The sequence below is a fragment of the Panulirus ornatus genome, chromosome 27 (assembly GCF_036320965.1).
Source record: "Panulirus ornatus isolate Po-2019 chromosome 27, ASM3632096v1, whole genome shotgun sequence".
Classification (NCBI taxonomy): Eukaryota; Metazoa; Arthropoda; class Malacostraca; order Decapoda; family Palinuridae; genus Panulirus; species Panulirus ornatus.
In genome coordinates this window covers 2,846,144-2,865,306 of record NC_092250.1, presented here as the reverse complement: position 1 = coordinate 2,865,306, position 19,163 = coordinate 2,846,144, and the positions used below count along the sequence as shown (strand labels likewise).

Sequence of the window (19,163 nt, the reverse complement as noted above, 5' to 3'; positions counted from 1 at the left end):
CCACCCCATCTACACCTGGCCACCCCATCTACACCTGACCACCCCATCTACACCTGGCCACCCCATCTACACCTGACCACCCCATCTACACCTGACCACCCCATCTACACCTGGCCACCCCATCTACACCTGACCACCCCATCTACACCTGACCACCCCATCTACACCTGACCACCCCATCTACACCTGGCCACCCCATCTACACCTGGCCACCCCATCTACACCTGACCACCCCATCTACACCTGGCCACCCCATCTACACCTGGCCACCAAACGATTTCTTTCTTTTTTTTCATCATTTTCAAACGTCCCCTGGTTGTTTACCCCGACACACCTTCACCAGTGAACCATCCAGGGGTTGGGATCAGGCTCGTAATTATGAATACGTAACCACAGTTAACAGTACGAATCACCAGTAACGACAGTTAACAGTACGAATCACCGGTAACGACAGTTAACAGTACGAATCACCATTAACAACAGTTAACAGTACGAATCATCATTAACGACAGATAGTAGTAGTACAAATAACCTGTAACGACAGTTAACGGTACGAATCCGCAGTAACAGGAATAAAGCAGCAATTACCTAGGGACAAAGGCAGGATTTACGCCCATGTGTGTACTGGACACACCTTCCATCTGACCCATACAAGGTCAGGTCAAAGGCCGGCCAGGCCCTCACACCCAGGGGATGGGGGGGGGGGGGGGGTTACAGTCGACCTCAATGGATTTAAAAACTGACGAAGATATAAGCCTAATCCAGGCCGTAATTTTTCTTCTATATCTTTCTGAGGCACACAGTAGCAAGGTCCGTGTCCATCCTGGGCGGAAAAGTGTTGCCCTGCCCCACCTTGGCTGGGCAGGGCAGGAGTGACTAACTGATGTGTGACGTCACAGGGAGTCTAGTCCCCCCCCCCCTACCCCCTGCGACCGCGCCGTATGGCAACACTGTCAAGGCCTGCACTCCAGATGACGCACTGTTACCAACACCACAGGTCGTCCTGACTCAAACCTCCACACGACTTGAGTTAGTCAGTGTAAGCAGCCCCACCACACGCCTCTCCCTTCTCCACCCAGGTCATCTTCAACCCCCCCCCCCCACATGACCTTAGCTAGTGTTACCAGCTCCCACGTCCTCGTGAACCTGCACACCAGTGCCACCAACGTCCAGGTCATCCTCCTCCTCCTGAGCGCCAGTGTCACCAACGCAGAATGTAGTCATCGACCTTGAGAAATTGAAACACTACTCACTTATCTCCTCCTATTAAAGATATTCAAACATGATTATATATATATATATATATATATATATATATATATATATATATATATATATATATATATATATATATATATATATAGCTACGTCTCTTCGTTGTATATCAACTAACTTATTTCTCTCTTGTGTCTCCCTGATGATGTGATTACTACACGAAAGTGCACTTGGCAACTTATCGTGTTCCATTTTCCCCGTGGGCTCATAGGAATATATGTAATGAAATACTTATCTAAATCAATAAAAATTACGTCCATTTAAATTTCCAACCTTCCGCGTGACAGAAAGGAAAACATGTAGAAAATTCAGTTAACAATACCATATATATAGATCTATATCTTACGTAAACGGATATTATTAAAATCTAAAGGAATACATTGCAAAATCAGACATGAGAGCCAGCCTAGATTGGCACAGTCAACAGTAAAGACGTGGTGTGTGTATGTGTGTGTGGGATGGGAGAGAGGGAGCAATAATATACAACCTAGCTGCTTCAGCACTGCAGCAGCCACGGTATATTATATCTGGGGCTCGCGCTTGGCTGGTCAGTGAAATATCCTGTAAGCGGTGGGAACCAAGGTGGTGCAACACACACACGCGCGCCCACCAGGCGAAGCGGAGAGGGTTTGAGAGCAAGGGACCCCTCTTGTGTACCCAAATGGATTGTGCAGCCGTTCGTAAAGTGGGGTTATAATCCTTTTGAGCAGGACGGTACGATCCTTGGTCTGCCCTTTGACTTCACTCTCAAGAGTAAGAACCAGGGGCCAGGCCTTCATGGGCGACGGGGTTGTCATACCCGGGTACCGTGAACAGAAGGGCAATGAAGGGGAGGAAATAACGATACAGAATCCGTGGGTGTATCTGGGAGAGTGTGGGATCCCACAGCCGGTGAAGTCGTGGTTATGGGGTGGGTAGGGTGTAGGGGAGGCAGACAGCCTCCCTCAAGCCAGTGTGGGAGTACGTGTGGGAGGAAGTGAGGAGGGGCGGGTGTGGGTGACATATCCATTGCATTATAGCCACCCTTCTCCCCTCCCCAACCCTTTTCTTACGACGGTGGCTCCTCACCTCCCCCAGGGATGAATGGCAAAAGGAATGGCCTTAAAAATAAGCATTATATAGGCCGTCAAATCAGTAGTGCTATCACGGTGGGTGTACGTACGGTGGTTGGGGGATGCGTGATGGTCAGACAATTTTGTTAAGACACCAACGCGTGTTGAAGAACGTGAAGCAACAGAAAAATACATTGTAAATACAATGCATGACATAAAACAAGGAAGATACTGCAGCAATGCAACAATACCTAGTGGGGAGCAGGCCAGATTCCCCTTCCCCTCCATGTTTCGGGGATGGGACCCGTGCGAAGATAAACCTAGCGAGAATCTTAGTTACGACCCCGAACATTAATGGACCCACAGTTATGGTGTGGTGGGCCAACAGTGGTGGTGGTGGTGGGCCACAAAGGTGTTACGGTGGGCCTACCAGGTAGGGAGCGTGGGTCAGTACGGAAATGGGGGGGGGACACTCATATGCCCGTTTTTTGTTTTTTTGAGATAACATATGAGAGAGAGAGAGAGAGAGAGAGAGAGAGAGAGAGAGAGAGAGAGAGAGAGAGAGAGAGAGAGAGAGAGAGAGAGGCGTTCTGTTCTGCTCTGTACACATGCGTCCATGTGTGAAGGCACACACATTAGCCAGGTACGGACTATGCATTAAGCTAGTTCCCCGTGGCTCCCGGGGAGACTGGTGGGCTGTTACTACGTCGAACAGCCTCTGCCACGTGTTGGGTGAAACATCCTGCGTACCTCACGTAAACAAGGCCCCCTGCACAATGCCAACCACTCCACCACAGTAAACCAGAGCACCAAGGTCGCTGGCCCCGGTGCCTTGGGCTGCCAGCACAACACGTAAATACACACACACACACACACACCTCCTCTATTATACCATGGTGTTCGTCCCCTCAATGTTATATCACTGTTGTTGATTCATGAATATCCTATGCCGTTTTACAACCCCCCAGGAGCTCACACCGAGTGAGCGACGTTATGACGCAGAAGTGTAGTAATGTGCGCATATCACAGCTCGTTTCCCTCCACCCTCGATGATGAGGTTTGTTCATTGGAGAGAGAGAGAGAGAGAGAGAGAGAGAGAGAGAGAGAGAGAGAGAGAGAGAGAGAGAGAGAGAGAGAGAGATAAACTTATTAGAAAGCAGGTAGACAATTTATTGGTAAGTAGCCGGTAAGGACCCTGATCATCGCTTTTAAAAATGGATAGTTAATTAAAAATGGTCCAGGTGAAGACTTCTTAAAGGAAGTATACATCACTAAAGCAAGAGTGAGCGTGCAGAGCGGGGGCGTGCATTCTCACGCTCCACGGAAATAACAAGTGGGCTTCGTCAGCGACCACTTCTGCCTCTTGATATATTGGCGAATCGCACTAGAATCAATTGCCATTGATACTTAGATGTGAAATAAGAGAGTGATACATGAAAAACCTTACATCACTCAGGCCAGATATATGATGACACATCGAAGCTCATCTCCAACCAGGGTAAATAACTCGAGAAAGAATAGAACCGGACCCACTGTTCACAGTGCGGTATGCACGTTACTAGTCTACCCGTTAGAGCAACGTCAAGAGGTGACATCATGTGAGCCCACTGAGAGATACAGTGAACATACGGTATATAATAACAGCATGATATAGATATGATAGATAGAAGAAGCCGCAAGTGTGTCAAATGTTTCCCTTAGACACATACACATAATTACGAGATAAATACACACACACACACACACACATATATATATATATATATATATATATATATATATATATATATATATATATATATACAGAGGCTAAGCACACACGCACAGCATCATTCTGGCAAGCAGAAGGCACAGGTGTAGCAAGAAGTAGAGAGGCGCCACAACCTGGGGCAGGAGGAAGGGGTTGGCCAGCCGCTAGCACGGTACGGAGGGGACAGTCACAGCTGGCAACCCCTTCCCCAGCCAGTACTGTCCCCTCGCCGCCAACACCACCCCTGGCACCAGGGACGAGCCGGGGGCGGGAGGGCACAGAGTAAAGGAGAACAACGAAAACCGATAAGCCGGGGGAGGTTAAACACGTACGGGGAGAGAGAACCTGATCACTGGATATGAAAGCTGGAAACAAATATTACAGGCTTAAAGATGGAAATATAAACATGAGGGCGACGTATGTAGGTAGATGCAAAAGAAATGGGTGGGACAGAGAGATTAAAACACGAGAATTGCAGAGGTTGAAAGTATGGAAGACCCGAACAAAGGGTAACAGGCATAAAATTTTTGAAAAATATATCGGAATGCAAGATGGTAAAGAGGTTAAATATAAAAGAGCATATGTCCATAAGAATGAGCTTAAGACACAGCAACACCAAAACGGAATCCAAAGGCTTAAATATCTACAGGTATTTCTGATACCCCATCATTACGACTTACATGGAAATGCGTTTAGAATGTGCGAGGGCGAGATGTGAATGAAGAATCTTGCTAGTCTCATCAGACAATCAACTTAGTGCGATATATGAAATTTCTATTGATGCTTAAGTTAGGGTGGAAGCCTATAAACACTTTACTATTGATAAAAGTTGAGGATATAACTGACTGAACCGCGAGTCTATGCACTTCCTCCATCCCACATACAGTACAGAATTAAAGGCGATAGACAAGCGAATCTCAACTGTACTTTCCGGGTTTGGTCAGCCAACTTCCACAACACAAAGGTATCTCCCACTGAAATATGGGAAACTAGTATGTGCAGCTCCAGGATAACTTATTTTGCTCGTTTGATTCATCGACTATTTAGACAATTACTCCCATTATCTATCTATACTGTATGGGGAGGGAGTTTTACATACGTGATGGCCCAGCTTTTCAAGATTCTCTGCTCTGGTAAGATCTTTTACACTTCTATATGGTGTTCACACTTACTATACCCTCTTTCATATACTCCGTTTATCCACCACTTTTTTTTTTTTTAAACTTTTAACAAGTTTCTTACCAAATTTTCATGTTAAGTCTTCTGGTTGTTCTATCCCAACATCTTTCGAAAAACTGTAAACTCTTGTCTACATCACTACCGTAAGGGATGGCAGGACATAAAGAAAACATTGTACTTCTCTTCCAGAATTAGTAGTGACGCTTACTGAAATTCGGCCTACCGTACTGTCTTAAGACCTGAATTATTCTCATTATGGCTGTGATCCCTAAGGAGTCTGACTGATGCCACTTGGAAATCAAAATAACATACTTGTATATGGAAATATGGAGTATATGCTGGAAACATTCAATCCTAGATTATTATGCTTAATATTCAATGAGGCTTATGAAGGGGGAAATAAAAGGCAAAATGGAATCACAGCATTATTTAATCAAATTATTTACAAAGGAAACTGCCATTTCACAAAGCATTATTGGAAAACAGACAATGAATTCACGATTCATTCACTCACATCTAATTGCAATATCAAGGCATAAAAATTATGACCCAATATAACTTTAAGAAAATACAAAATTCTTATTTATAATACATTTTATACACAATAAAACTCTTTAAGCATATTACTCTATCATTTACAAACAGCTGTCACAAAGTTGAATATTCAAACTAACTATAAACTTATTTGTAAGAAACCAAATCTGCTGGACTAGTATGTGATGTTTGCTGCTGTATACTAAACAGAAGACTTGATGCAGACATTTGTCAGGTTTGGCAAACACTGTGCCCAACAATTTGGCATACAGTCACTGCAAAGCCTAACTTTAGTTTAGACCCTGCTGGGACTGCAACTATGCTGGATAAGTATGAAATGAACACCATAAAGTTATGAATTTTTCAACAATTTCATGGTTCTGCCAACAGAGGAGTTTTCTCCTGAAGCTGTTGGAATGACACTGTAGGTGTATCACCACTGTCTGCTGAAGGTCGACCATGGAATGGAACAGAGGGGAATACTCCACCTGGAGGACCTGTTGGTCCTGACCTTGGATGTTGTGGGACATCAGTGTACATGGTCCGATGGCGATGTCGTTGATGTAGCTCATGCAGGTACAAGGTGCTAAGATTCATGTCTACAGCAGTGAGATCTTGTGGGAGGGTCTGGGCTAAACTTCGACCCATGATAGAAGATGGCCCAATGGTACTAGGGGCGAGAACTGGATCAATAATTGGTCCAGAGGTAACACTACTTGTCCCTATTGGACCCTCTACACCTGACTGTCCTGTAAGCTGGATGGATGATAATATTCCTCCACTTGGACCATGGCGTGAACCTTCAACATGGGACATTCCACCCCGCAGGCCTCTGGGTGACCAGAAGGACTGTTGAAGTTGCCCGCCTGCATGAGGACCAGTCATCATCCAAGGAGGCCGGAACATACTTGTATTTGCCACGCCAAGGCCTCCACCACAAGATAAAGAGTTCAGGGACGAGAAGAGGGCATTTTCTTCCTGCAATGTTGTAAGAGCATTCATATCTCTCTGAGCTTGTGTCCTTAGGGCATTTATGAATGCTGATGATTCTTGTGGTGGTCTCCACTTTGGATTTGTCATTGTGAAATGCAAGAGAGAAAGTTCTGTTTTGCCACCATCTGCTGTCATACCAGGCTTACTAGAGCCATCAGGTTGGTTGAGATCATCAGAGAGAATGTCTGGCTGCCATGTTGGACTACCATGCCTTCGAATATCCATCTGTGCAAAGGAGCAGACATCACCTACCCCAACAACCTCAACTGTAAAGTTGCGGTAGAAGTCTACTATATCTAAAGCCTTAAAGCGCAGCCTGAAGATCAAAATGAGAGGGGTGACAATGGGTGACACTAATTCTTCTAACATGTGTATAGCTCTATACTGAAACAACTGAGAGAACTCTTGTCGCACTTTGGAAGTGTGGGCCTTCTCCCTCCAGTGATCTGGGAGATAGTGTACCTCAGATAAGACCCTTCTCATCAGCATCTCAGGGCAAAACACAAGGTTTTCATCTGGGATAAAAACACGGCATCCAGCAAGGACTGCACCCAAAACTGTCATAATGGTCAGCACATGTTCAACCTGTAAAACATCCTCATCATACACACTCAAGGCAGCTAAGACAGCAAATACTGCTCCACAAATAAATGCAACATGTCTACCAATTAAAGCCATGATGGGAGAAGAGAAGATGTTCATGTATTGAGATGCAGCCTTGTATCCCCTGTTAAGACGTGATGAGATCTCATGATCAAGCTCATTAAAATGGCGGAGATATACTTCCCCATAGTGTGACCATCGACGACTTCCCAAGCTTCCAGGTTCACGTTTTATCATTTCCGCATAATAAAAAAAGGAATACAAAATTTGCAATAGAAGAACAAAAGGAAAGAAAACTAGGTTGGCAATACCAACATACAAAAATCTTTTACTTAATTCTTCAGCTAGCTCTTGTCGTTTTTCCAATCGTTTATATTCATCACTAAGATGCCAGTTATTCTTGAATGGTGCCAAAGGTCCCCAAAACAGCAACATTTCAATGTTAAAGCGTAGGCCTTTTGTGAGGAAGACTACATCCCCTGCAAAGGGCACTTCAAACTTGAGTGGAATAACTTCCTTATTTACCATTGCAATGAAGTAATTAGTGAAGCGAAGAATTCTATGATAGATGTCCAATTCTGTCAGAACTTCCTTGTGGATGCACATGCGCTGCTCGACCTGAAAGTAAACATTTAGAAATGTATGAAATTTTGGTGTGGGAAAACATATTTCAATTAAATTAGTATTTAGCAACTAAAGTTTGACATATTTGCGAGTATTTAAATAATGACTATGCTAAAGTGATATCATCTTTTCATACAACATTTAGAAAAGTCTATATCTTATAATTTTAATGTTTATATAAAGTTTATGTCTAATAATTTCACTTTATGCCCCAAAAATTTTGACACACAGGGAATATGTGGGAAGTATTCCTTCTCCCCTATATATATATACATTATACTTGATCACTATTTTCTGCTTCAGCAAAGTAGCGCCAGGAAACAGACAAAGAATGGCCCATCCACTCATGTACACATCTATATGCACAAAACATATACATACTCATACTTGCTTGCCTTCGTCTGTTCCTGGCACTACCCCGCCCCACAGGAAACAGCACTGCTACCCCTTGCTTCACTATGGAAGCACCAGGAAAACAGACAAAAAAGGCCGCATTCGCTCACAGTCAGTCTCTAGCTGTCATGTGTGATGGACTGAAACCACAGCTCCCTATCTATATCCATGACCCACAGACCTTTCTGTGGTTTATCACAGATGTTCCACATGCCCTGGGTTAGACACTGACAGCATGTCAACCCAGGTATACCACATTGTTCCTCTTCACTCTGTTCCTTGCACACATCTCACTCTCCTGTATGTTCAGGCCCCAATCATGCAAAGTCTTTTTCACTCCATCCTTCCACCTCAAACTTGGTCTCCTGCTTCTTGTTCCCTCCACCTCTGACACATATATCCTCTTTGTCAATCTTTCCTCATTCATTCTCTCCATATGTCCTAACTACTTCAACACACCCTCTTCTGCTCTCTCAACCACACTTTTTATTTCCAAACATCTCTCTTACCCTTCCATTACTTAATCAAACCACCTCACACCACATACAGTCCTCAGACATTTCTTTTACAACATATCCACCCTCCTCTGTACAACCCTATCTATAGCCCATGCCTTGCAACTATATAAAATTGTTGGAAGTACTATTCCTTCAAACATACCCATTTTTGCTTTGCGAGATAATGTTCTCTCCTTCCACACATTCTTCATTGCTCCCATAATCTTCATCCCCTCCCCCATCCTAAGACTTCCCTCTGCTTCCATGGTTCATTCGCTGCTAAGTCCACTCCCAAATATCTAAAACACTTCACTTCCTCCAATTTTTCTCCATTCAAACTTACATCCCAAACAACTTTGTCCCTCAACCCTACTAAACCTAATAACCTTGCTCTTACTCACATTTACTCTCAACTTTTCCTTTTCACACACGTTTCCAAAGTCAGTCACCAAACTTTGCAGTTTCTCAGTTGAATCACCCACCAGAGCTGTAGTATCATTGGCGAACAACAATTGACTCACTTCCTAGGCCCTCTTATCCCCAAAAGACTGGATACTTGCCCTCACCTCCAAAACTCTAGGACTTACCTCCCGAACCACCCCATCCAAGAAAAAATTAAACAACCATGGAGACGTCACACATCCCTGCCACAGACCAACCTTCACTGGGAACCAATCACTCTCCTCTATTCCTACTCGTAGACATGCCTTACATCCTTGATAAAAACTTCTCACTGCTTCTTGTAGCTTACCACCCATGCCATATACTCTCAAGAACTTCCACAAAGCATATCTATCAATCCTATCATATGCCTTCTCCAGATCCATAAATGCTACATACAAAACCATCTCTTTTTAAAGTATTTCTCACATACATCCTTCAAAGCAAACACCTGATCCACACGTCCTCTACCACTTCTGAAACCACACTGCTCCTCTCCTATTTGGCACTCTGTACATACCTTCATCCTCTCAATTAATACCCTCCCATACAATTTCCCAGAAATACTCAACAAACTTATGCCTCTATAGTTCAAACACTCACCTTTATCCCTTTTGCCTTTGTACAATGGCACTATGCATGCATTCCGCCAATTACAGGGACAATGGCCTGCTAAGTTGTAAGAAATATGGAGTAAACAAAGATGTTGGTGAAAAGGGGTCAAGATATGTTCAATCTCGGGCGAGTATTAATTTTTTGTTGTCCACATAAGATAAACTGTAAACATGCAGTAATTCTTGAAACAAAAACATGAATCTTTAAACCCAATCAAATTCAACCATAACAAAGTAGGCCTGTCTCCAACCCCAATTATAATGTAATACCAGACTCACAAATGTTAAAAGAGTCCTTTTGTCAAGTTATAAAAGTGTGTCATCCACAAATTATAAGGACTTTGTGATAACACTGATAAACAGTATCATGTAACGTCCAATTCAACTATGTATTATCTGTTAAACAACAGTTTCTGATTTGCAAAATGTGTGTCATCTTCCAGATGCAAAATATAAATCCAACATCAATATACTTTTGAACCCATGTTCAGGAGAATTTTCTTTTTTCCAATGAATTTTCAAATACTTAATCAGATCAAATGAAATGAAAGTTCACTATTTAGCTCTTCTGTCGATACAGGTACCCTGGTGCCACTGGCTTAAAGTCCCACTGTAAACTACAGTATCTTATTCCCATAACTCATACCTGAACATCCTCAATACTAAACACTATAACATTTCCAGTAAACAGAACATTCTACAAAACCAACTCATTCCACATCACTTTTCCTTCCTTTTTGCCTTCAGGTGGTAAACTTCACTTTATGCAATCAACCTTTTCCTTAACTGACACATTCATATTATACAAAATCTAACCAAAATTTTCTTATCATCTTTCCCCAATGTCAATAGGCACAGATTATCTCAAACAGATGATTATACATGACAGCTAGAGAATGCATGTGAACAGATACAGCCTTTCTTCTATTCCTGTCGCTACCTCCCTAGTGCAAGAAATAGCGATCAAGCATAAGAATAAGAAAAACAAAAAAAAATAATAAGTGAACCAGGGTATGTAAAGAGGCTGGGAGAAACTATGGGAAGCTCTGTAAGGCCTGGTTGTGGATAGGGAGCTGTGGTTTTGGTGCATTACACATCATAAGCTAGAAAATGGGTGTGAGCAAATGCAGCAGGTCTTTGTCTATTCCTAGTGCCATCTTACACCATTACCGTGAAATAAAAAATCTAAGTAACAGACATTAAGATCCTCCATATCTAAGTTACTTGTTCCACCACAGTGAAAATTTATCAGCTGCATCAACATTCACACAACTCCTACTCCTCAACTGTCCTGGAATTGCCCTAAACAGACAGACACACAACAGAACCATGCTTCTAGACTTCTTTTCTGTATGCAGTTAGGTCACTGCAGGAGTCCCATAGAAGGGATCCCACAACAGGAAGGTAAAGGTATGTCATACATACTGATTAATATTCATACTCTGTATATAATTTTTTTTATATATTTACTTATGTCTTATATTTAAAAATTTGCAGAGGGCCTTAAAAGAGATTATCAGAAAGGACAGGTACATGGAAAATCAAATTCAATATAGATAAATGCACAACACTTAGTTTGGGTTAAGACAGGGACACTGATTACAAGTCGGACATTAATACTAATTGTAAAACATGATTACAAGTCGGACATTATTACTAATTGTAAAACAATGTGAAAGAGATTTAGGGGTACTGGTGAGCAAGGATCTTAAGCCGCATCAACAATGTATTAAAGTGTGTAATATGGCTAATAGGATGTTAGGGTTCATTAATAGGACTATTTGCAATAAAACTCCTAGAGTATTACTGCAACTTTATCTTGCATTGGTGAGACCCCATTTGGATTATGCAGTACAGTTTTGGGCTCCATAATATGCAGTTGATATAGATTATTTTGATAGAGTACAAAGGCAAATGACAAAAATGATCCCTGGAATTAGAAATCTCACTTATGAAGAAAGGTTAAAAAAACTGAATTTACACTCACTTAAGAGGAGGGGGTAGAGGGGATATGACTGAAGTTTTCGAATGGGTGAAGGGCATTAATAACGGTAACATGAATAAAGTCCCCTGAATGGCACTACTGGATAGGACAAGAAATAATGGATTTGAATTAGAAAAAGATAGATTCAGGTCAGATGTGGGTAAATATTGGTTTGGGAACAGGGTAGTGAATTTATGGAACAAGCTGCCAAGTACAGTAGTGGAAGCTAGGTCTCAAGGTAGCTTTAAATGAAGGTTGGATGTGTTTATGGGTTCAGGCAGTTGGTTGTAGATTGGACAGACTTAGGACCTGCCTAGCATGGATCAATAAGGCCTCTTGCAGTGTCCTCACTTCTTATGTTCTCATGTTACGTAATGATGTGGGCACACAATACACACATTTAAGTTCCATTCACTTCAGAATCAATTTTCCCATGGAGTTCCATTTATGTAAACTTGTAAGATGTAGTTTTAAGTAATTCATCTCATCGGTCTCTTGAAATATCTCAAAACTTTGATAAAATTGCAGTTTACAGCCACAGATTTATCAACATGCTAATGACAATGATATCACTCCATCTTACTTCATGGATACCATTATTTGTAGATTTGAGGGCTTTGATTTTAAATGTTTTCTAAAACTATAGCACCAGTTCTACCAAAATGGCACGGCTTTGAAACAGAAAAAATGTGTGCAAAATAAAAGTATAAACAAAAGCATGACAAGTCAAACTAACCAAATATTCGTGTTCTGGTATTATTCCAATATTATTCATTCAACTAGAGCCTGTACTCAATTACAATGAAAGTTGATCTATTCATAATGTAAGTTTGAAAACAAGGTAACTTGACCTCTATGAAATAAATGGTTGTTTTGACAGGTTTTCCTCATTTCCTCTCATGTTTTTTCTGTTTCATATTATCTAAACACATTCCTTTACCTACAGAACTCTGCACACTTGAGGGAACTAATACCATATGGTTGAAAAACTTGCTTGAACCAAAAATCTGCAATCCTTTCACATGATTTTGTTGATATTCCAAAATATTTTCATCCTTAAAATACACTGTTCTACAGAGAGTTATATATATGTTATAATCACATGCTTGCACAAAATAATAAAACTAACTAAAAAGAAAGCAAGTCTCTTTATCACCTTTGGAATATAAGTAGTGCTGCTTTGCAATCCAAGTTTAGTGTTCATAAAATACAATATAAGTGGTGTAGCATAACTAAGGCATTTTCTATATTGAATCTTACAACATTAATAAAGTGAGAGAGTTAAGGGTAGAGAAGATATGGGAAAATGTGGGATTATTCTATGCCAAACTAGACCAAAACAGACCCTCTGCAAGACCTCTCATGAAGACAATACAATTACAGATCATGTTGGCGGTATACTAGTGTTGGAACTGACAATGGAACTTCCGTCAGAGATAACAGACGCTTAGTGATGGAGGAGTGGTGATATGTTAGATGTGGAATGGAAGTTTTCCATATAATTTGGGAAATATCACAATATAATGCAAATCTGCTTTTTTACACGACAGGGAAGTTATTAACAAACATAAAATGACAATGTACAACAAAAAAGATAAAAAAAATAAACTTGTGGTGAGCACCTCCTGCCAGTCTCCTCCCAGGGAAGTTATTAACAAACATAAAATGACAATGTACAACAAAAATGATAAAAAATATAAACTTGTAGTGAGCAACTCCTGCCAGTCTCCCTCCATTTCACTTTTAGAAAGGTATGCATATAAACAACTTTAATGCAGATAAATATTTGCAAAGTTTTAGTAAATATATAGCAATATTTTCCTATACAGCAACACGGCATGTGATCAAGACAGTTCACTCGCTGTGCTTCCAAGCAATTAGTGTCTGATGCATTCACAGCACAATGAAGCACAAAATAGCCTGTGATCAAATGTAAACAATAATCCTAACAATACTTCTTGCATAATGCTGAACACAGGGTAAATTTCAAATTCTAGAGATTAGTGAAGCTTCATGGGTTGTTTTCATCCTCTAAGTGTCTTAATTAATTCTACATTAATTAATCTCACATTTTCCAGGATCACAAATCACCACCATCTCTTAAAAAAACCTCGAAGAAAAAAAATCACTGCACCACTCATTCTATTCTATAAACACTAAACTTAACGTTGCAAAACAATAGTACTCATATTTCAAATGTAATAAAATTCATGCCAGTAAACTAGTAATTCACCCACACATTTGTATGTTTCTTACCTGCACTTCCATGACACGCTGTTCTACCTCCTCCCATGTGATGTTGCCAAGATCCTGGTCATGTATTCCCAGGGCCCTGTTGAAGAATAGCTTGATTTCCCAGAATTGGAAGAAAGTAAAGCTAGCATGGCCTAGACGAAGAACCCAGAAGACTGATGCCAGCAGGATTACTATCACTAATGTCCAAGAATAGTGTTCCATGCACTGATCGTGGGTACGTATTACATCATTTAAAGTGATTTTGTCTGTCTCATTCAGTTTTAATGTGGAAGGAAATCTGTTTCTAAAAAGGATATCGTAGTCGACACACGTAAAAAGAAAAGACGTAAATACAATAATGAATATGAATTGTGCTAGTTCAAACACATGTTGCAGCATCATACACAGAAGACCATGATTCTGATGGTAGTGGTACACACGCGTGAAGAAAGAATCCAGATCTTCTAAGTGATTCCATCTTGATTTGCTAGATTTGGGGACCACGTGGAATACCATGCTCGTATGTCTATCTGGCGAAAGATCGTCATCTCTCTCCCCGTCCTCATGCTCCACTGTGAGGCCATCTCCATCATTTGCCCCTCCTAGTGGCTGGTAACTCGTCTGGAAATTCTCGGACATGATGATGTCGTATCAACGAAGACAGTGGTTACTCTTCACATGGACCATCCATAGGCCTGGGTCAGTCGTGTGTTGTAGACTCCAAATCTCCAATCAGCTGATCCCTCAAGACAGGTACAAGCTCGTCCAGGCTGACCACTGCACATGAACTCGATTCTTCACCTCCCCGCTCCTCCTCCTCAGCTCATGCCTCACATCTTGGCTGCCACTTTGCAATATCTACCACGTGCTAGGTGTCTTTGTACACTTGGACGTCTATAAAGAAGGAACTACGCATGTAATACGGAGAATTGCGTTGCATTCTCACCCTCTTGCTGCTGGCTCACTGCTGTACTCCCCCCCACCACACAACACCCGCTACTTACGGCTCGGGTTCACAGGCTGGGCCTTTGTCCTCTCCTTCTCAATGACTACCTCAACCAGCAGTACTACTCCACGAGATACACTTCCAGAATAAAAGCTTGCCACTCTAAGATGGCCGTGAAGGTGACCAATACGTTGGATATAAGGCGGGATAGTGGATTCAGTCAATATTGCAGGTGGCTGAGGCCGTATAGGGATGGAGCTGGGGCCAGGCTGCACAACCCGGACCTACACCGCCAACAACCCCAAACAATGACAACATTTATCAACATCAATATATAACCAATAAATAAACTGGACTACTCTCTAACTATACATAAACCTCTCGGATAAATAAAATCATACTATTTCACCAATACGTCATCAAAAACAAAAATATTGCCTAAATGTATTTAATTACTGAAATGACTCATAACCCCTAAAATGCATGACTCATACCTACTAACTCTTCAGCTATGCTAAAGTACTCTTTTTACATATTTTGAAATATCCTAATGCTGGTGAAATATAGGCATTTATCACAAAATTCTAGACTTACCTTCTACGCCATCTTGCACGTAAACAAATCTGTCGTCTTCATCCTTGCCATTCTCTCTCACCTGCACTATAATTCTCTAATATCAAGCTATCATTCAAGCCTTGCCACATTCACATATCGGATTTAAAGAGTGGTTTAGGTTTTACTTATCTAACAATCCCTTCTTACGAGATCACCAGCTCTACGAATCGATAAAGTGTCACTCTTTCGCGCCAAAGTTTTCGAACGAGCTGTACAGTTGCCAGGTTGACTAGGGAAAATTCCCCTAACTTTGGATTTTTGTTACAAATTTCCCTATGAAGAAAATACTTGTGAATAATCGCATCTTTGTATTAGCTATATCATTTTCATATCTTCAAATATACATAAGCTGATATGTATGATTACTTCTTTCTTAGTAGGTGTCAAATACTGCCCACTTTATATTTGGCCCCCCATAACTCCTGGGATTTTTTTTCATTTAGTGTGTCGTTTGTAAAAGTTTGCAGTGAAAAAGAGGCAATCATATAGTTTATTTTTCCGGTTCCCCTATGTATTAAATCTAGTATTGGTGTTATTTTGCTCCGAGACTTTGGAAAGTTTTCAATTTTTTGTCCATCACATTTTTCTTGAAAAGGGAAATTTCCCTGAATGTGGCAAAACGGGTTAGGTTGTGACTTTTCATTCGTAAATTATCCGATTATTCTGCCTAAGTCAGTGATTTTCCCAATGTTATTATGATATAGATTATCACTTTTAGTCACTGTATGATTATAATAATATAAGTAAATATATAAAACTTTGTTATTCATTAAATTTTGGGGAGAATTGAGAGTTATCTAACGAGACAATAATTCGAGAAGTCAACAATGATAAGGATACGAACATAAGCAAAATCCAAGATGGCGTCAATTTTCTGTTCTCTCATTGGTTGTTTACTTCGAGTTCCATCATGGCGGTTTGTTATTCCGCGTGATATGACAGTGGCTCTCGTTTAAATGTTCTCAAACATAACTCTCCATCCATGTTCTTATATTTGAAGTAACGAGAATAACCACGGGTGAGTAGGGTTTTATTACAAGTACAGTACATATAGTAATTACCGTGTTGGCATTAAATAAAAGTATTAATGAAATGTACCAATGATTAGGATGTATACAAGGTACACTTGAATCAAAGGTGTCCTTTGGACTTGGCTGGGATATTAACGCACACAGGGGTTTATAGTGTGGCGTGAAAACTGTTGAGTACAGCTAATGACGTTATAGGAGGAGAATTATTACCTTGGCACGTATGATAACTTGGTAAGGTTGTTAATAGAATTATGTAGCCTTGCTAAACATATCAGGGAAGGTTTGAGAGAGGATTCTTTTAAAAATGGTTGAGAACATCAGTGAGTTTTAATTAATTGTAGAATGAGAAGGTTTAGGGAAGAGGACATGCAAGTCATTTTTGTGTGTGGCAAAACGGTAATGTGCACTACTCGTGGGCCTTTGATTTATTGAGGCTGAACTACTGTGTCCTGCCATGGTCTGCAGACTTCCATATTATTTCCACAGCGGTTACAGACTACTGTCTAGGCCAGAGTAGTTTTCCCTCTGTTTAATGACGGTTGACAGGTTAGTTTAACTTGAAATATAGCTTAGGGGCATCACAGGAGTAACGGGGATTTTGGAAGAATTGCTGAACTCCTTAATCTTAGTAGAAGTGAGTTAGATTGGGAGAGTATTATTTTTATTGCATGGTAATTAATGTGATGGTGGGTAGTGCTATTATGATAACGGATAATCTGGAATAAAAGTAAGTGAAACACTTCTAGCTACAGAACTAATGAAAACTTCACCTACCTTCCCCAAACTGTCCAAATTTCCCTTAATTTAATGAGAACAGATCATCAGACCTTGAGGAAGGACTGACTAGTACACTTTTAGGATATTGCTTAGTTGGTAAAATTCCAGTATTTCAAAATTGCCTTTGGAATAAGCTCAATTTTTTTCGAGCTTTTATATAAATCATTGTTTTTTACAGAAGTTAAATTGATGTTAACAAGTGCTAATATTAATTTGTATTCATGGATGAGAATTAACACTTAAAAGAGTGACAATAAATATTAGGAACTTATTTGAGGAATAATGGAGAAGAGAGTATGAGAGGAAACAATGGTAAGAAGTCAAGAAACTTGACTGGTAACTGTTTTACATGTAATCACACCCTTAATAGGCAGCATTGATTGAGCTGAAAGTAGTCTAAAAGAAAAGTGTCAGAAACAAATTCAGAGTTAGAATAAAGATAGATGCTAATTATGTAAGATTTTCATAGGGTCTGTTGATTTTTTTTTCAGTTTTTCACCAACGTAGCTTTATTGAACCCTACATCTGTTTTTCCTCATATTGAATACCTTTCCATTTTTTCGTTTTTGTAATGAGATGTCGTACAACAAATTATAGGTATTTATCCTCATAATTGGAGGCTAAATGCTGATTTTCTGATTGCTTTGTTTTCCTGTGATGCATGTTCAATTTTATTTTTCCATTCCTGTAATGAATGGAAGGTTTCTTGGTCCAGGAATGCATAAACGTTTATAATCAGTGCAATCCATTTAATAGCTGAAAGTCTTTATGTTTCAGGTAGAGATGGTGGGTGTGAGTGTAGTGCAAGTGGGGAGTGCTGTACGTCACACCCCACTGGCTCCACTATCACACGAAACAGACCCCACCTTGAACTCCGAGGACTCACACAAGGACTTGAGGAACAGCACTAGTCAGTTTCCAGTGCTTGGGGGGTTTGTAGGTGGTGGGCAGCTAGCATGGCGAGCCTTTGGACCTACTGTGGAAGTTATTGAACCTAATACAGGCACACGTAAAGCAGCTTGGACATTTGGAGCTATACTGCATAATGCTGGGGCTCGTGTAGGTGGTGTGCCAAGTGTATAGTACTTTTGTTAGTCATGAAGGAGATACGTAACTTGAGAAATTTTTGTATAGTATGCAGTATAATGATATGTGGCATATCTACATTTCCATTGTATCACTTGTTTTATTATTTTTATATCACAGGTATTGACAGATTATAGAAAGTTGATAACTTGACTTTCCAGGTTACCAGTGTATGCGGAGTGGGACCAGGAACAGTATCCCAGGTTGTAGTTGGAGTAGATCTTGGTGCTGACCGTAAACCTCAGGGGATGGTGGCACTCTTATGTCTGTATTCTTCAAGACTTACCCGTGTTTTTCACTTCACACACAAGGTAACAGTTTAGGGATATGTCTTTTTTTGGGGTGACTGTAGTTGATTGAAAAGATTTTAACTGGTTTATGATGAATATGATTATGTGTTATTCAACTTCCAAAGCTTCTATCATATGGAAGTACATAGTCTAGCATTGTTTTTAGAATGAATCATAATTAAAGGCTTTAATGATTAGCAGAATGCTCATATCTATAAATTTACACATTCATGTTTGAATTACC

The 19,163-nt window shown here is 40.6% G+C and overlaps 3 protein-coding genes across 6 annotated transcripts in view; 1 reads left to right on the top strand and 2 right to left on the bottom strand.

Annotated features, from left to right (window-relative positions):
- Grip163 (gamma-tubulin complex component 6) overlaps positions 1–15,948 on the bottom strand; it is a 94,425-nt gene extending 78,477 nt beyond the window's left edge. Inside the window, exon 1 of the mRNA XM_071678100.1 lies at positions 15,715–15,948. The gene's annotated coding sequence lies outside the window, so the exon portion shown is untranslated. The remainder of the gene's footprint in view (positions 1–15,714) is intronic.
- Atg9 (autophagy-related protein 9) lies at positions 5,669–15,404 on the bottom strand. The gene is made up of 2 exons (XM_071678102.1): positions 14,196–15,404; positions 5,669–8,004 (listed from the first exon to the last, which is right to left on the bottom strand). The coding sequence occupies exons 1-2, from the start codon at positions 14,811–14,813 to the stop codon at positions 6,163–6,165; spliced, it is 2,460 nt and encodes an 819-aa protein (XP_071534203.1). The 5' UTR covers positions 14,814–15,404; the 3' UTR covers positions 5,669–6,162.
- Positions 15,949–16,631: 683 nt separating the features above from the next.
- Positions 16,632–19,163, top strand: part of Elys (AT hook containing transcription factor 1 homolog) — a 66,610-nt gene continuing 64,078 nt past the window's right edge. For all 4 annotated transcript variants that reach the window (XM_071678090.1, XM_071678088.1, XM_071678089.1 and 1 more), the window contains exons 1-3: positions 16,632–16,753; positions 18,321–18,602; positions 18,791–18,940. In XM_071678090.1, the coding sequence (XP_071534191.1) occupies positions 18,327–18,602; positions 18,791–18,940 (426 nt within the window). In that variant the 5' untranslated portion in view covers positions 16,632–16,753; positions 18,321–18,326. The remainder of the gene's footprint in view (positions 16,754–18,320; positions 18,603–18,790; positions 18,941–19,163) is intronic.

Coding starts and splice junctions, on each gene's coding strand:
- Atg9 (XM_071678102.1), bottom strand. CDS start 14,813: ATGTCCGAGAATTTCCAGACGAGTTACCAGCCACTAGGAGGGGCAAAT. Junction 8,005..14,195: donor AGCGTGTCATGGAAGTGCAG/GTAAGAAACATA, acceptor GTTTACTTTCAG/GTCGAGCAGCGCATGTGCAT.